Below are 18239 nucleotides of genomic sequence, written 5' to 3'. Positions count from 1 at the left end.
TTATTACCGTAGGTTTATCCCACATTTTTCAGATAGAACAGCCATATTGACAGACAAGCTAAGAAATGCAGAACCCCAGAGAATTCATTGGACTGATGAGGCTGATGCATGTTACAACAACCTAAAAAAACTTTATCAGAATCCAATACTAAAAGCAGTAGACTTCTAGACTTCACAAAAGAATTTGTGTTACAGACTGATGCCTCCCTCACAGGGTTAGAAGCAGTATTATTGCAAATATACGATGGATTAGAACACCCCATCCTATTCACTAGTCGTAAACTCGTCCCACGTTAGAAAAACTACTCTCTGTTGGAATTAGAGGCCCATGCCATCAAATGGGCAATTATCCATCTGAGGTACTACCTTCTAGGGAGAAAGTTCACACTTTTCACCGAGCATGCACCGTTGGTATGGATAAGTCAACGAAAGGACTCTAGCCCTAGAGTCATGTGATGGTTCCTAGACCTGCAACCCTACTGTTTCACTGTGGAACACCGAAAAGGTAAAGAACAGGGGAACGTCAATTTCATTTCACAGTTTCCCTGTTAAACTGATGCAGCTACATCGCATAGGGGAAGGGTATGTGAGAAACCAAAGGGTTTCTCACCTACTAGTCCCCTGGGACCTCTCTCTCAGGTGGCAGGGGCACTGCCATCGCCTTTGGATCCAGACCCTGGGGGCGGGCCAGTGCGGGAGGATCACTTGGGTGAGGGGTCTTCGGGGAGTGGGGCTGAGGCAGCCAATGGTGGGACGCGGTATCCCCCCCTTTTTGTTGTACACCTAACCCATCTTATTTTTTACGATTCACTGATTTCCCAACACCCCTCCCCCCTTCTTTGCAAACACTGGGCTGAGGAAGAGGGTGACAGAGTAACAAGACTAACTCTTATACATCGCACTGGACATGTCCCGTTAATCGGGTCAGGCAAAGTCAGGCACTTGACTAAGTGCATACATCTGAAACCAATTATCTCGCCTCACATGGATAAAAGGCGGAACATACAGACATACTCTGAGCAAGGTGGAACGCTAGTAAGAGCAGAACTTCTGGGGCAAAGGCAAACCTACTGGAGCAAAGCGACAGACCAAGGGACTCAAGGCGGGCAGCGGGTCAAGAACCCCAGGAGTTCACTAGAGAAGGTTGTTGCCTGCAAGAGGCTGCCAAAGACACGTGAAGAAAGCCAAACCCCACAGCAGAATGCGGCATTGTGTTTCAAGGACGCCAGCGACCCTCCCGGATGAACGGCAGAGATGGGGAGGTCAAGCCTGTGGTACTAACCTTGACTTGTGAATTGGAAAACTATGGACAAGAAAGCAAACGCACAGAGCCAGTAAGTTGGCAAGCGACCTGAGCAACTGGTGTGTGTTAAAGAAAGATTGAAGTTGCAACATTATATCGCAAGTGAAGGCTGCACGCACGTGGATGAGACGCTAAGAAAGGCAGACCTGTGAATTGACTTTGAAGTAAGGACAGCTGTGAAACTAGTGATACTAAGTAACGGAGTGGTCCGGCAACAGGAAGTAGCCCACTCGAAAATCTCTGTGAAAGGAGAATTGTTTTTAGCGCTAAAGTGAATGAACTGTAAAAGCGAAGTGATCAAAATTAACCCCAAGACAAGGGAAGAGTAAAAAGCTGAACATAGTACTTTGAGTCAAAGTGGCCCTATGAAGGTCTGCAGAGAAAGCCACGCACATTTTTAAGTCTTTGACTTCTGGAAAAAGGTCTGACCCCGACTAAGGGAAACCCGAAGTGTAATACGTTTGGGGAAAGGAGCCCCCTGCAAGTATTGTTGAACTTTTCTTGTGGAAGGTGTGAGCCCGACAAAGGTATATGATATGGCATTTATAACACGTCTATACACAAGTGTTTCAAGGCGCGACGAGGCAAGGGAGGGGACCAGAGGGAAGACGGAGACAACGATCTTACTAGATCAGGTGACATTGAGATTGCGCAAGTGCAGATGCTGGGGGGAAGGGGAAAAGTGTGAGAGGGGGGAAGTACAGTACATAGGATAAACAGTAATGAATATAAGCAATGAATAGGAACAATAAATAAGAAGTGCGGCCCGCTAGTGGCAGGTGCAAGGGTAAGTGCAGACATCAGGTGTCAAGTGCTGGTAAGGGGATGTAGGGATACAGAACCAGCCCCAGAGTGCAAGGGTTACCAGGAGGTCAGTGCAGGTGTGCAACTGGCGGGAGGGCACCTGGGCCCGAGAACAGAGGGTAGCCAGGTGAACAGTGCAGTTTCAGTCAGGAGTTCAGCAAGGGAGAGGAGGAGAGAAAGCAGAAGCAAAGAGGAAGGTCTTGAGGTGCTCCCGGAACCGGATATGGTTCGCCTTCATTTTCAGAGAGGTAAGGAGGCTGTTCCAGAGGGAGCCCCCAGCGGAAGAAAGATCTATCACCAACTCATTGCTTGGAGAAGCGACTGACCCTGAGGTAGTTGGAGGCGGATGAGCGAAGAGCTCGAGAAGGTAGATATTTAGGAAGAGAGAGTTGAAGGTATTGAGGCCCCAGAAGGCCTTGTGGACAATGCAGAGGGGTTTGAACTTAATCCTCACAGCTACTGGGAGCCAGTGCAGAGATTTCAGTCCTGGAGAGATACGATCCGTGGGCTTGAGACCAAGGACAAGTTTCGCAGTCCTGTTCTGGATGAGTTGCAGAGGGCAGAGAGTAGAGGCAGGCAGATTCAGAAAGAGGCTGTTGCAGTAGGCCAGCCTAGAGAACCAGAGCTCTGGAGACAGTGAGCTTATGTGTGGAAGGAGAGGAAAGAAAGAATACCCCTGAGGAGGTGCAGCTGGTAGTGTGACTTCTTAGAGAAGTCATAGATGTGAGGAGAGAAGGAGAGTGTGGAGTTGAAGATGACCCGAGGTTTTTAGCCTCACAGGTGGGAGCAGAAAGAGGGCCAAGGGAGGCTGGCCAGAGGGCGACAGGAAAGGAGGGAGTGGGTATGCCAATGAGGAGAATCTCAGTCTTACTGGCATTAAGGCAGAGATCATTGGCAGCACAACACTCCTGCATAGCAGACAGTCGGAAGATGAGAGAAGGAGAAGAGGTGGCTGAAGGGAGCCTGAAAATGAGCTGAGTGTCATCCGCATAGCACTGAAAGTTGGGGCAGGGAGCGGCAATGCAGTTGGCAAGAAGTGCCAGGTATTGGCTGAAAAGCCAGGGAGTGAATTAAGACCCCTGGGGAACACCACAGGTAGAGATAGAGGAGAAGAAGAACCCATGTTGGATCTGGGAGGGACGATCGGAGAGGAAAGAAGTCAGCCAAGCCAGGGCCTGATCGGTGATACCCAGGTTATCACGGAGACGGTTGAGCAGGATGGGATGGTTGACCGTGTCAAAGGCAGAAGAGAGATCAAGCAAGCTGAGGACACGGGGTGTTGGAATCAAGTTTGGAGAGCAGGTCTTTACGGATGTTCAGGACAGCAGTTTCCGTGCTTCTGGCAGCTCTGAAGCCAGACTGATTGTTATATGGACAACCAACCGATTCAGTGTGAAGATTAAGCTGGGACATGGCCAGCTTTTCCAAGAGTTTGCCCAGGAAAGGAGTGATGGAGATTGGGTGATAGTTAGCCGGGCAGGACAGGTCGGCAGAGGATTTCTTAAGAAGAGGGTGCACAAGGGAGTGCTTCAGGGGGGAAGGGAAGACTCCAGTGGCGAAAGAGTGGTTGCAGAAGTCAGCTAGAGCAGGAGCCAGGGTGTCAATGTGGTCTTGATGATTTTGAAGGAGAAGGGGAGAACCTGTTTTGCCAAGACTTTCATAGATCGGACTTGTCTAGAAACCTCGTCTGGGGAGAACAGGGGGAAAGGCAGAGAAGGAGGGAGGAGAGGTGGCCGGTGAAAGACCAGAAGAAGAGCAGGGAGTAGAGGGAGAGGAAGAGAGAGCGTTTTAGAGATGAAATGAGAAGCCAGAGCCGAGCAGAGGGCCTGGGAGGGGACAGGAGAGGTAGAGACTGCAGCAGGATTAGCAGTTCATTACAGATTTTAAAGAGTTCGCCCGAGTTGTTAGATGCCGCGGAGACGCAGGCTTGGATGTGAGCGCTCTTCTTGGCGTTGACAGAGCCGGTATTGCCTTTGGAGCAGGTAGCAGGTCAGTTTGTCAGAGGATGTGCTGGAAGCACGCAATTTCCTCTCAGCCGTCCTGCACTTTATTTTGAGGGTGATTAGGTCTGAGTTGTACCAAGAGTTGCACTTGGCTTTGGGCTTCAAGTGGATCCACATGACAGGGGCAAGAAGATCAAGAGTATCAGATATAGCAGAGTGGAGCATGGAAAGGGCTGTGTCAGGGTGCGAGTCAGCCAAAGGGGGTGGGTTGATAAGAAAGTGGCGGCGAAAGCCTCAACTGACACACGCTTCATGGTTCTGATAACCGAGAAGGTGGTTAGATGTGCTGGAGGTGGCTTGGCCTGAGGGGTAGAGAGGGTGAGCTGGGAGGAAAGGAGAAAGTGATCACTCCAGGAGAGTGAGTCCAGAGGAAGAGGGGGACCAACTTGAACTTTTCTTTTGAAGAGGCGTGAGCCCGACAGAGGGAGACCAGCGCAAACATTTTGTTGAACGTTGTTTGGAAGACTGGAGAGACTTTAACGTGGAAGGCCAGGCGAGCCTTGATCCACGTTGTGAACTGTTTTTGTGTTGAAAAGCTGTGTCATCCTGCCTATGAGGACAGCCTTACTTTGTGCTGTCTAACGTGGGGAGGAGAGCTGACTCAGCCACATTTATTCTTTATAGTTTAAACACTGATTTTCCTTTACATACCTATCTCCTTTATACACTTTTTTTTAAACTTATTTTTATTGTATTCATAAGTAGTCAAAAATACAGAAGCAAACAATACCCTGAATAACCCGTCCCGTCTCCCCAAACCACCCCCTTCCGGAAGAGAACTCGTTGCTTCAATGTCCTCGTAATCAATTATGACATGAATAAGTCCGCAATTCTAATGGAATGTGGGCACCATTGCGCCATATAGTCTGACTGGAGATAGTCTAGTACTCCTCCCCATTCTTTTGTGAAGGAGCCTTGCGTACCTTGAATTTTATGTGTGATATTTTCCATAGACATCTGGGACCAAACCTTTTGTATCCATGTAAATAGCATTGGAGGGTCTTGTTTCTTCCATCCCTGTGCAATTGTAGCCCAGGCCTCTATGACAAGGCCCATGAGACTTCTCCAGTGTGCCTTAGCAAGTGTTTTGGCATGTTGCCCTTTCAGTCCGCATAGCCAGACCTTCCTTTATACACTTTTTGTATAAGAGATAGGGCAGGCATTAGGTTTTGTTAACATAGGCCATTTTGATTTGATGGACACAACTAGGACTGTTTTATTTATTATTTCATGGTCCAGACTACTCTCATCTTAGTTCTACGGCAAAGTAGAGGTTTTTCCAAACCCAGTAACTTTAAGAAAGGTTTTACAAATTGTACCTTTTGTGTCAGGGTCATACTTGAGACACCATGCCTCCCCCTACAGGAGACACTGAAGCACTGTAGCCAACGATGCCGGTGCTTCAGTGAGAGACATGCCGGTAGGTGCCCGATTTCCCGGCAGGTCAAGACTGCCGGGGGATCCGTGGCCCCTACCAGCATTCTCAGAGTATGGCAGTCCGGAAAGGGTGCCGGTACGTGGCTACCGGCACCCTTGTTTCTGGACAACGACACTCGTAATGAGGCCCTATATCCCAAACACTTGGAAAGAGCAGAATGGGAGAGTCAAGGAGTTGGCCAAAGAGCTACAACTGCTGACCAGAACATTTTGGCACAGGATGGCGACTGAAGGCTGGTTGGTAACAATGCCACACCCTGACAAAAACCATAAGCAAGCGAAAATAAATATTTGCTGGTGTGTGTTAAGGTACTGCTACTGGCTCAGGAGGGTGAACTGTGTCTAGAGAGAATATCTTAGCCTGAGCTATACCATAAGGCTAGGGGTGAGAAGTACTTGCTGGTGAAAGAAATCAAGAAGCATTCTTGTTAATATATCCTAGAGATGATGAAAGACCAAGCAGTGCGCTAGGTTCTATATTGATGAGACTGTGACACCAAGACGTGTGCTTGGCACTAGAACTGGTAGGATTCACAGGGGCAGGAGGGTTCCCACACGACATGACTATGCTCCCAGGACGTTTGTAGCAACCTAGCTGGACCCGCAGGTAAATACTGGCAAGAAGGCTTCGAGGTACGTGAATTTTGTTTACTATCTGAAGATAACGGCCCACTTCAAGAGGACTGCTGGAGTTCGATTGAGTTACTATTTGCGGCTCCCATTCTAAGATGGATGCCACCAGTTACACCAAACGCTCAGTTTCTCGCAATCTTTGGAAATCTTGTTTGCACAGTGAACGGCACCCACCGGTACATTTGTAAAACTAGGTATTTAGCCTGTTTTTTTGTTCAGGGACATCTGGTAAATCAAGGTATGGGTGGGAACTCTGCATCACCCACAACAGAGTTAGCTTCAGGTATAGAACTGGAGAACAGGTTCTATGATTCCCTTGCACACCTACCTTATGATTATTTTATTTTGTTTGTATCCTGTCCACGTGACAGAAACATGGATCTACTATAAAGGTGGTTTGGGTGAGGCTACACAGGACAAAGTACTGCAACCATTGCTTCTTGTGTATAGACCTTCTATGGGGGAAGAAAGGGGCGTGCTATTGGCATAAAACCCGAACCTCACTCTTGCTCTTTCACACCCTCTGCAGTTCCTGGGCCAAGGTACCTTTGCATACAGGTGCAGCCAATAAGGATCTCCTTACCTCGTTATTTTTCAGAAATGATGGTGCTCCCTGTCCTGGGTTTGATGGACGCTCTACCGTGATTACCCAGAGACTACAGTTTAACCTTGTGAGGTCTGACGATAACCCTGCGACTAGGTTTGAGACAAGAAGTATGCCAGGTACTGTATCCCTGAGACAGTATAATAGTTGGGGAATCCTGAGAAACCTTGGTATTTCTAGATCTAGGCCCTTAGGCCAAATACAGTCAATCCATTCTGACACTGATAGCACAAGTATCCAGTATTGTTACTATAGTGCCCTACAGAGGTTACTCCCACCCATTGTGGTGTCCTTAATGCAAGCATTGACTGTACGCTTGCGGCTTGTGTGTTCTGTTGATGCTTTGTCACAAGACATGCACTAGACAACAAATGTACTCCTACATCCCGTCCCCTTTCCTCCATACTTATGGGACATTCCTCCGTCCTGTGGGACGGTACCGGAGCACTTTGTAAAAAGCATCACATTTTTCAAAAATGTGTCCTTCCTCTCTTTTTACGCGGGGTACCGCACGCGGCCGTAAGCCCGCCCTTCTTAGCTCCGCCCAGCGCATCGCACATCAGTCCTTTTCCCCGCTTGTTCGGGACTGGACGCACTTGCATCTTCTGAAGATTTTTTCCTTCCAGTTCCTCCTCTCTTGCTCTGGTTTAGCGGTCGCATGGTAGTCCGTCTATGCCGTTTCAGCTAGACTTTCTGACTTGTTCTTCTTGTCAGCGACGCTTTAAGCAAAGAGGATGGGGATCCGCCCTAGCAGAGTGCTTGGGTCTGGACCACCGGTGGGACTCGTGCTTTTATCAGTCCGGGCGCTTCAACGTTGTTTAGAGCGGTGGGAGGAGGTCTTTTAACATACTCCCCGGGCACATTTTCAAACTTTCATCGACGAGAAAAAGAAAGACCTGGTGAGTTCTTTAGTTTTTAGGGCACCCTGGCCTGGGGACTCCTTCCCGGGGTCTTCCCGGTCCGGGAGGAGCGTCAAAAGCTCTATTACCGGGGCTAGCGCTGACGTGCCTTCCAGGCCTAAAAATTGTACCGGAGAATTCTCTGAGGGTTTCCGTAAGGGGCCTATTGACACCGGATTACATTCCGAGGTCCCTCCTGTGGGGGCTATTTGTGGGCCCAGTTCTACTGAGACATCGGGTACCGGAGCTTGCTTCGAGGTCTCCTTCATTGGAGCTTCCCGTAAAATCACTGGGGTACGCCCTGAGACCTCGGTTGAGGTTGTTGACACCGAATGGAAGTTCAAGGCCCCTTGTGAAGAGGCTTTTACCGGACTCTGGTCTGAGGCCCGTCATTTAGAGGCTAAGGTGACCAACAGTTCTGAGAGGCCTGTTAAGGTCTTGTCGGTGAGGGGTGTTCCTCATCGTTTCCGCTTTTGCAGAGACTCCAGATCTGTTGAGGGGGCACAGAGTGAGGTTTTGGACCGTAATCCCTCCGTTACCGGCAGTGCCGAGGTCCTTCCTTTGAAGGCTAGTTTGGCTGTTACTGTGTCACAGAAACATTCTAGGCCACACAGTACCAGTTTGGCCGTGGTTCCTTGTGTTAAGGCTATAATGAAGACGCCTAACCCACCTGTGGGGACCACTGCTTCACTTCCACACGTATCGCAGTTCTCCTCAGGTGCCGACAAAATGGCGGCCTTTCCTGCCAAGACCACGGTGGCCATTTTGGATACATCCCTTACAACTACGCCATCGGCCCTAGGTGTAGGGGGTGGTTTTTCACGTGAACATCGGTTTCCTTGTGCACATCAGTGTTGTCCAGTTTATGACTGGAACGCTTGGATGCCTCTACCGCACAATGTCTGGATTCCTGCGGCATCGGTGCCCTTGATTTATGTAGACACCAGTGGGGAAGGGCCCTCTTGGCAACCCTCAGCCTTACGCCCCTGGAATTACTCCACTCATGAAAGGCCTCCTCCTGTCGCACTCAAATCATCGGCGGAGCACGCCCTTTTCGGCAAGTTTCAAAAACGAATGTGTTCTGACCCCATAAAAGAGTACTTTCGAGGCTTGTTTAGGGAGATATGCCCACCTGCGCCAAAGGTCCCAGCGGCGGTTCCTCTGCCTCCGCTGCGCCGCCCTTACCGGCTGGGCCTCCCCCAACTCTTCCACCCCTGCCTCCATTGTCCCCAGTGGACAAGGCTATTGTTGCTGCCGGATGTGACTCAACCTGATCCGGACCTGTCGGACGACGTGCAGGGCGATCAGGACAGCGAAGACCAGCCCCGCTCTGTCAGAGCTTTTCATGACCGAGTGCTGGACATGATGTGTCTGTTGGATGTTCCAGTACCCGAGGCACACGCACCGCAAGAGGGCGTGCTTTCTGGGGCGTTCACCTTATCTCCTTCAGAGTGTACCGGCTTGTTCTTGCAGAAGGACGTTTTGGCAGGGTCTGTAAAGTTTGGGAAAAACCACACTCTGGACTGTTTGTCAACAAGAAGATTGACGCGCGTTACAGGCCCCATTCTTCGCAATAGGTGGCCTTAGCGTCGTGTCCGCCCACTTCCTCCACGGTAGTGGCTGCAGCCACTTTGCAATCCAGACCTGCGTCATCCTCTTCTACGACGGCTACACAGGTTCTGGCCAAAGAGGATAAGCTTCTCGACTCCCTTGGGGGGGAAGATTTTCCATAACTCAGCCCTGAAGCTGCGTCAAGCCAATGCAGAACTGGTGTTAGCGGGGGCGAACATGAAAATGTGGAAAAGTCTGTCGGAGTTTAAGGAGTTTATTCCCGCTGAAAAGCTGGAAGATTTCAAAGTGGGTTTGTCTGACACAAAGGTCTTGGCACAAGATCTGCTGGAGGCTGCGGCGCATCACGTCGACACCTCGTCCAGGGGCCTTTTGCTTAGTGTGGATACCTCTCGTCAGGCTTCGCTGCAGTCCACCAAGTTCTCTAAGGAGGTGCAAGATAAGATTTTGGACCTGCCTTTTGATGGCAAGGAGCTCTTTCATTCTACAACAGACGTGAAGCTGACCAAAACTAAGGACAGCACTCAGACCGCCAAGTCCGTGCCTGTCCTGGTAAAACCACCTTTCAGGACAAAGTGATCGTCGTCAAACCCTCGGCCTCTGGTTTCAGGGGTTTTTTGGATCAGAAATCCCGCAGGGTTGACACCCCTTTGGGAAATTCCCGCCGAAGGCAGCAGCAGAGTTGTTTTTTCTCCCGCTCCTCAGCCTCCTCCTCAGGTTCAGGTGGTGCTGCCACCGACAAAACAGCTAAAGGAGGGTTTTCTGCGCTCGCACGAGACCCCGGTGGGAGGATGCATTGCGTCTCATTGGGAGGTATGGCAGACCATCACCGAGGAGTCTTGTCAGTCGCTTGGGCGGGCTTCCACTTCCCCTTTCCCCCTACCCCACCCATCAATCCTCCCTTCCTGCAGTCGGGGTCGCCCTCCCTCAGAGCTGAGATTCAGAAGATACTGGATCTCAGGGTGGTGGAACCCGTTCCTCGAGGGGAGCGAGGGGAGGGCTTCTATTCCCGGCTGTTTACGGTGCCCAAACCCCAACCAGGCTGGCCTGTGCACCATCCTAGACATTTCCCAGTTCAATCTCTCTCTACCCCAAGAGAAATTCAAGATGATTACGCCTGGTCAAATAAAGTCCTCTTTACAGAAGGGTGATTGGCTCAGCGAGGTGGACCTCCAGGATGCGTATATGCATATCCTGATCTGGAATCCGCATCAGAGATACCTACGTTTTTTCTGTGGGGGAGAAGCACTTCCAGTTCTGAGTGCTCCCTTTTGGCCTCAGCTCAGCACCGTGTGTCTTTACGAAGATGATGTTGGTGATCGCAGCTTATCTTCAGCTTCAGGGTATTCACGTGTATCCGTATTTGGACGATTGGCTGCTGCGCAGTCCCTGTCCGCTGAAAGCCTCGAGCAATCTTCAGTCTCTCCTCCAGCTCCTGTTTCACCTTGGGCTGTCGGTGAACTAGCGGAAATTTTCCATGATGGTCTCTCAGGACTTGACTTTCCTGGGTTTTCATTGGAACACGATCGACTGCAGAGTTTACCTGACCGGGGACAGAATGGCGGATCTGTTGGCCACAGGTCAGATGTTTGCACAGTCGGAGAGCATGTCGGCCTGGTGGTTCCAGAGGCTTCTGGGCCTCATGGCCCTGTGCGTATTGGCTCTTCCCCTTGCTCGGCTCAAGATGAGGCGGACGCAGATGGCTCTTCAGAGTTCTTGGCATCAGGTTGTGGATCCGGACTCCAAGATAATTATCGATTCCGGCTTTCATGAGAGTGGACCTGGCGTGGCGGTCGTCTCTCAGCAACCCGTCAATGGGTGCAAGTTTCCAAGACCCCGCTCCGATGGTGACGATCACGACAGACTCCCCCCTTTTGGGGTGGGGTGCGACGTTGGATCTTCTTCAGGTCTCTGACCTATGGTCGCCCCAAGACAAGTTCCTTCATATAAATCATCTGGAGCTTCGGGCGATCTTCCTGGCGCTCAAGGCGTTCAGGCCAGTCATTGCCAACAAAGCGGTTCGTGTCCGCACGGACAATGTGGTGTCCATATTTTACATCAACAAGCAGGGGGGCACCAAGTCTCCTCCTCTTGTGGATCTGGCCATTCAGATTTGGGAATGGGCAGTTCAGCATGGTGTCTGGCTGGTAGCAGTACATATCCCAGGCCAGCTGAACGTCACGGCAGATGCCCTCAGCCGACAAACAATCGTCAGCTACGAATGGGAATTGAAAGCGGAGGTCCACTTACCTATATTCCTGCGTTGGGGCACTCCGGAAGCGGATCTCTTCGCAACATCGGCAAAAATGAAACTCCCTCTGTATGCCTCCAGAAATGGGCTGGGAGCCTCCTCTCTGGGGGATGCTCTCGAGATTCCATGGCACAACATGCGGGCCTATGCTATTCTGCCTCCACCTCTGATTCATCGGATGATTTGCAAGCTGGAGAACACTGTGAACTGTTCTCTTCTGCTCATAGCTCCGTGGTGGCCGGCGAGGTTCTGGTTTTCAGAGCTTCAATATCTGTCGGTGTGTGCACCGATCAGGCTTCCGCTAGTTCCCGATCTGCTTCACCAGAGAGATCGGCAGCTGTGGCACCCCTCCCCACAATCGTTCAGCTTGGCGGCATGGTGCCGGAGTTCAGATCTTTAGAACATCTCAACCTGTCTGCTGACAACATGCGTATTATTCAGGCAGCCAGGAAACCCTCAATGAGGTCTCAGTATAAGAGCAAGTGGCTTCGGTTCTGCCACTGGTGCTTAGCCAAACAGTTGGACCCCAGGGTGGCTACAATTGACACGGTGCTGTCCTTCGTCTCTCAACTAGCAGAGTCAGGCATTCATGTCGTCAGGCATTCATGTCCTGTCATGCACTTATCTTTCGGCTGCGGCTGCCTACCTATTCATGGGCCAGTGCTCTTTCTCACTGTCAAATCCAGTGATTAAACGGCATTTTGTGGGTCTAATGCATCTTTACCCTCCTGTTCGCAAACCACATCCGACGTGGGATCTGAACGTGGTTCTTACGGCCTTGTGCCATAAGCCTTTCGAACCAATGGCTACGGTAGATCTTAAACACCTTTCGTGGAAGGTGGCTTTCTTGGTCGCCGTTACCTCGGCAAGGCGTGTGAGTGAGCTCCAAGCTTTGTCGGTGGAGCATCCCTTCTTGGTTTTCCACAAGGATCATTAGGACAAATCCTTCTTTCTCACCAAAGGTGGTTTGATTTCCATCTAAATCAGTCAATCCCGCTGCCTATCTTCTTTCCAAACCCGGCTTCGGAAGCTGAGAGGGTTTTGCATTGCCTGGATGTTAGAAGCGCTCTTAAATTCTATCTGGACAGAACTTCTGAACTTAGGAGTTCTTCTCAACTTTTGGTAACCTTTGGTAACCCGCAAGGCAAGCAGGCCTCCAAAGCGACTATCTCCAGATGGATTGCTGCCTGTATTACGGAGTCTTACACTATTCAGGGTCTCCAGCCTCCTAAAACACGCATGCACATCTGGTACGGCGCAAGGCAGCTGCTGCCTTTCAAAAGTATGTCCCCTGTTAGACCATCGCGAAAGCCGCTACTTGGGCCTCCCCATCAGCTTTTTATAAACATTACTGCTTGGACATGAACTCCAGATCTGATGTTCAATTTGGCCAGGCTGTGCTGAAAAACCTTTTTCAGTAGGGGGTTTCCATCCACCCGTAGTTCCTGTGAGGAGTGCTTGGGAATCTCCCATAAGTATGGAGGTAAGGGGATGGGACGTAGGAGTATAACCAGGTTACTCACCGTAGTGACTGCCTTACTCCTAGTCCATAGTCCCCTTTCCTCCATACACCCGCCCGCCGTCCCCTCTAATAAGGTTCCTCTATTATTGCTTAAAGGTCTCTGACCTGGCGATAGAAAAGGACTGATGGGAGTAACCTGGTTATTCACCACTGTGACAATGGGGACAAAGCAATAACTGAATGAAAGGAAAGGAAATCAAAAAGATAATGTAAACACCCACAGAATGATGGTCAAATGTATTGTATTTTATTTTGCATCATATTTTCTCCAAAGTGCTTTATCTGGATTTGAGGAAACTGGTAGGAATAATGAAATACGACAAATTAGAAAATCAAAACAGTTACATTCAAAGTACCAACACCGGGAAAGACATAAATAACCCTTGAAGTAGATGAGTACTTTTCTGAGGCGATCTACAAAAAATAGCCTACTACAGACTAACAAATGGCGACAAAGGGCGGAGTGCTTATGATGTTAGGTGGCTAAACATAGGCCTGACAGGGGCGTTCTCAGACTGAGAACAAAGTCAAATGGATCACAGGGTAGGGTATAAAAGGTAAGGCAGCAGTTGTGAGAGATCATTCATAGATATAAAAGGCTTCTGTGATTTTAAGGCTGGGGTAATGAGGCATTAACATGGGAATCAGGAATTACAAAGAAGGATAGAGAGTTGAAAAATGTATGGCAAGGGGAGACAATACTATTTTGTTGCAGTTGAAAAAGCAAACAAATGAGCCATTGCCAAAGCAGGAATCTATAAAAAGGATTACACATTTGTAGTATATAACATGGTCTAATTACATGGTCTGCAAAATTTGGCTCAGCAGAGATTTTGGAATACAACTCCCATTAGCCCTAGCCAGCCGAGTCAATGGTGAGGGATCATGGGAATCATAGTCCAAGATATCTGGAGAGTTGCAGGTGGCAGACTCGTAGTCTAGTGGGTGTGGGACAGTTTAAGACCTACCAATGTGATTTTAAAATGACACATTTTGACAAAGATATAGGGAGTAATGCATGATACCACACATATAGGCAAACAAGGCTGATTCAGTATAAGGCATTTAACCTGAGAAGCTATAGGTGTAGACAATACAATACAGCCTGCATTCCTGAAAGGGTTAAACTGATGGTTGACCATGCAGCTAATGTGCAGATGAAACATGGTTCAGTCTAATAATCACATAAAACAGCACACATGTAAATAATGCTTTACAGAAAATCAATGCTTTCACATTATTTAAAATATTTCAGTAGGGTCGAAAAAGAATCCAAACATCTGAACATATTAATTTTTATACAGTCCATTATAGAAACAATCAACGGATATGGTATATGATACGGACCACTGACATCATGCCAAAGGGATGAAATATGAACCAAGCTGGTCGACTGAAGTGCACAGCGGCACAAGTCCCTTCCTATATGCTGTCTTGGATGGCTGCAATTGTGCAACGACACTTCTGTCAAAAAAGAACACGTTTGGAATTGTAGGGTGATAAAGGGAATTGGGGAGTGCGGAGTCTGCTCACAATTACAGGGTGTTCCTCCAACTGTAGAGCAGTGCAGGAGGGCAGTGTGTACTTGCACTGGAGGAGCTGATCTGTGTTTCAGGGCATGTGGGGGATGGTGGGTGGGATGAAGAGGTGCAAGGATACGAATTGCTGCTCTGAATTGGCATCTTCTTGGGAACATGCATTTGCTGTAGTAATTCATATGCAATGAGGGTCTGTCCGCATATGCATATGATACTTCCCCAAGGGTGGGCTTCTTTCTTAAATCACTCTCAGGGCATATCCTCATCAGGGCAGAGAACATTCAGTGCAGGATTGGCTTTGACATGTGCAATACAGAAGCTCATGTAGCACCTTTATATGCACAGAAGAGAGAGATGAAGTGGGGACACCGGTGTGAACATCAGTTAAAGTGAATGGAAAGCAGTGATGCCAAAGACCTCAGCATTTACATGAACATGGACTGGGATTCAGGTGCTTTTTTTTAAGTAGGTGTTTTATTGACAAATCCCTTGTTTATTGTTAATCTGCCCATCCATATTTTAAAAGGTTGTGGATTTTCTATACCTACTGCGAATATCACAAAAATTCTTTATACAGGGTTTCAGCATACGCTTCCTGAATCTACCAGCACTATAAAAGGAGGATGGAAACCCTCATTGAAATTGGAAAAGTTGAGCTTGTAGTGGAACCAGCAACAGTTGGGAACCAGGGCTTTACCCCCGGTACACCTCTTGAGAATCTGAGGTGCCTGAAATAAATATAAACTTAGTTTGTTCAGGTAACAGCCTCAAACAGCCTCAGGTGGTTGGAGGCTGTAGTTACTGAACCTTCTGTGCAAAAAAAAAAAAAAAAAAACACACCATTGCAAATTGGCAGGCCCCGTACCCTACAAAACCGTGCAAACAAATTGATGAACAAGGGGACAGTAACCATGTTGGTGCCTTACTTGTTATTTGAGATGATGGGGTTTCTGTTATTTTTTCAACAACCTTCAAACAGGCGTTACCCAAGTGTTTTTTATTACTGGGGTGTTGACGTTCCCAATCAATTCTCTAAACCCAGATAAGATTTTGAGGTGGGAATATTTTACTCTGTACCTTTGGAAGTTGAGTGTAAAAAGATTTTTTCAGGGAGAAGTAGTTCTGAAGGTCAACTGGGGTATTTTTAAGGCAAGTAAAAAGGCTTTACTAAAACTTTGTTGTAATACATGTATGCTTTGTTCTCTGAATGCATTACCACACGCTTTGTTGTAATACACACGTTATTTGTATCCAATAGTTACCACAAATGCAAAGTGTTTATTTATTTGATTGCATGGACCCTTTCAAGATCTGCTACCAGAGTATTACAGCCCCTGTGTGGAATGCACTGCGAGGCCTCTGGTCTCAGAAGAATACACCACTTCAGGCAGGCAACACAGGGCAGGCACACGCCCATCTCTCATTCCCTGGTTTTCTTTAGGAGGACCTGCCTGTATGCCGTTTATCTGGAGAGCTGGATTACAGGCTGGGCAGCAGGGCTGTTCTGCTTGGTATATTAGACTCGGGGCAGGATTATTGGGCTCTTCATTTTGGAGATTGTGAATGAAACATGGCAAGTAATCCAGATGTCGGTATAATCTGCTTGCAGTGATATTGGCCCAGGAGGATAGCTCAGCGGCAACGTGCTCGCCTTGGAAACAAGACCACACGAAGCAACCCAGGTTCGATCCCCGAGTCCGCGCTTAGAAACCTCTGGGTATTAAGCGTGTTATAAATACGCAACTAAGACATATCCCTGTAACAGCACCTCGATGCCCCCGGGATGTATGAGGGCTTTAAAAATGTAAATAAAATAAAAAATAATGGGATCTACACCTCCAGCACTGGCTGGGTTGTGTACAACTTGTGAGAATATTTGTTAACGGAGCAAAATTGCATGTGCAGTATGACAAAAACATTTAGATCTTGAATGAGGAAACCACGTTTCTGAAGTGGTGTTATGTCAATATTTGAGGCACACAATAAAACAGAAGCAGAACAAAATATTGTGGAAAATATAACAGTACAAAATGGATTGCATAAGAATGAGTGGTGCTTAGCAGGAACAGAGTGACATTTTCCCGCCCATCCTTATTGAATCCCATGATGGAAACGAATGTTTAGACTGTTTTTATCCTCCCAACAAATATTTCCAATTGCCAAAATGACAAGGCACTTAATTGATATGAACACATAAATAAAATAGGTCAAGCACTTATATTCATCAGAAGCTTGCGACTATCGCATGGGTAAACGGTGACAGAATTTGTGGCAGTGTTTACCTGATCCTATTTAACAATTTATCAATTTTAAATATTTTGTGAACAATTGTAGGCAACTAACACACCATGTTAACATGCATAGGGAATTTCGAAGTTAATCTGAAAAGTTAAAACCTGGGACTTCAAACTGAACATGGGTTAGCAATCCTGATAGTTGCTTGACAATGCAACACCATAGGCTAAGATAAAATGAAATATTAAAAAGCAATACTAGCTGGTGTAACTATGTGCAGGGGTGTTGCTAGGGGGGGGCTAAGGGGGCTATAGCCCCTGATCTTTTGGTTGTAGCCCCGGATAGAATCTCAGGAGCTACAGCCAAAAGGCTTGTTAGCCCCCAGTCCCAACAGTTCCGACATCAGCGTAGCCCCGGGTCTTTTACAGACCTAGCAACTCCCCTGACTATGTGTTTGTTTTGTGGCCATGAGCCTTAAGCAGGTAGTGTCAAGGGGAAAAGTGTGGTAAGCATCACATTCAGATAGTAGTGATGGGAAGAAGTGGGGAAAAGGGTCATGTTGCTAGGAGTGGGTGTCTGCTCTATCTTTTAACAGAAATTGGGGTGATCGGGCATGAATCAGGTGGGGGGTCAGTGAAAGAAGAGTAAACAATGCAAGCAGCGTTGGCCTCACATTCAAGGTTTTGCTGCGCACGCGTCATGGGTTGTTTTGTGTACATTTCTTTTTTGGGGTCACACAATATTCGGTCACTAGAGGATAATGACTCCGAATATTATTTTCCTCAGTTTATGCTGCTTTATTTTGTAGCACAGTAATTTTTCTTATACAGTTATCACAACTATCCAATGAAATCACAGAATGTCCCTAGCAATACAATACAACATTTGAATCTGTTCAACAGGTTTGAAACTGGGAGCACTGTGAGCAGAATTATTTCCATTATTTTGCGGTGGGGTTGACGATTTTTCCAGTGAAAAGGTAGCTCTTGGTTTCAGTTTCATAAATCACCACCAGGAAAGGCCTATCGAATTTAATCGTTGGAGGAAGACATAATGGCACCAATTGAAGAGCAGTGGCCGCTGCAGCCTCTGTGCCTTTTTCATCAACGCTAAGCACTGCCTTGTGAAGCGCCTATGGGAAAAGTGAAGATGAGTATTACACTTGAACAAAAAATGGCAGTTCAAATCAGAAGTTTAATTTGTTACATAGAATTGGCTTATTGTCTTCTCTTTTGGCATTTCTTGCAAGTGATTTTTCACACATCTCTCTCTACCCTAGAGCCTAACCACAGTCATGACTCAAAGCTTTTCTTCTCTGCATCTTTATGCATAGACCAAACATGAATGGGCTTGTCCAATGCACAAACAGAAGCAGCCTCTTTTTCCATAAGATTAGGTAGTATGGGCAGCAAAAACAAATCCATGTTTTGGTTGTGACCTT

The 18239-nt window shown here is 47.9% G+C and overlaps 1 protein-coding gene across 1 annotated transcript in view; it reads right to left on the bottom strand.

The window, feature by feature from the left end:
• Positions 1-13250: 13250 nt before the first annotated feature.
• LOC138453534 (alpha-1-antiproteinase-like) overlaps positions 13251-18239 on the bottom strand; it is a 140118-nt gene continuing 135129 nt past the window's right edge. The window contains exon 4 of the mRNA XM_069606501.1: positions 13251-17930. Within this exon, the coding sequence (XP_069462602.1) occupies positions 17739-17930 (192 nt within the window). The 3' untranslated portion in view covers positions 13251-17738. The remainder of the gene's footprint in view (positions 17931-18239) is intronic.

Source organism: Ambystoma mexicanum, chromosome 4p (genome assembly GCF_040938575.1).
Source record: "Ambystoma mexicanum isolate Mex_15411 chromosome 4p, UKY_AmexF1_1, whole genome shotgun sequence".
In the NCBI taxonomy this organism is placed as follows: Eukaryota; Metazoa; Chordata; class Amphibia; order Caudata; family Ambystomatidae; genus Ambystoma; species Ambystoma mexicanum.
Note: the sequence above shows the minus strand (reverse complement) of the source record. Positions and strands in the feature narration are given on the sequence as shown.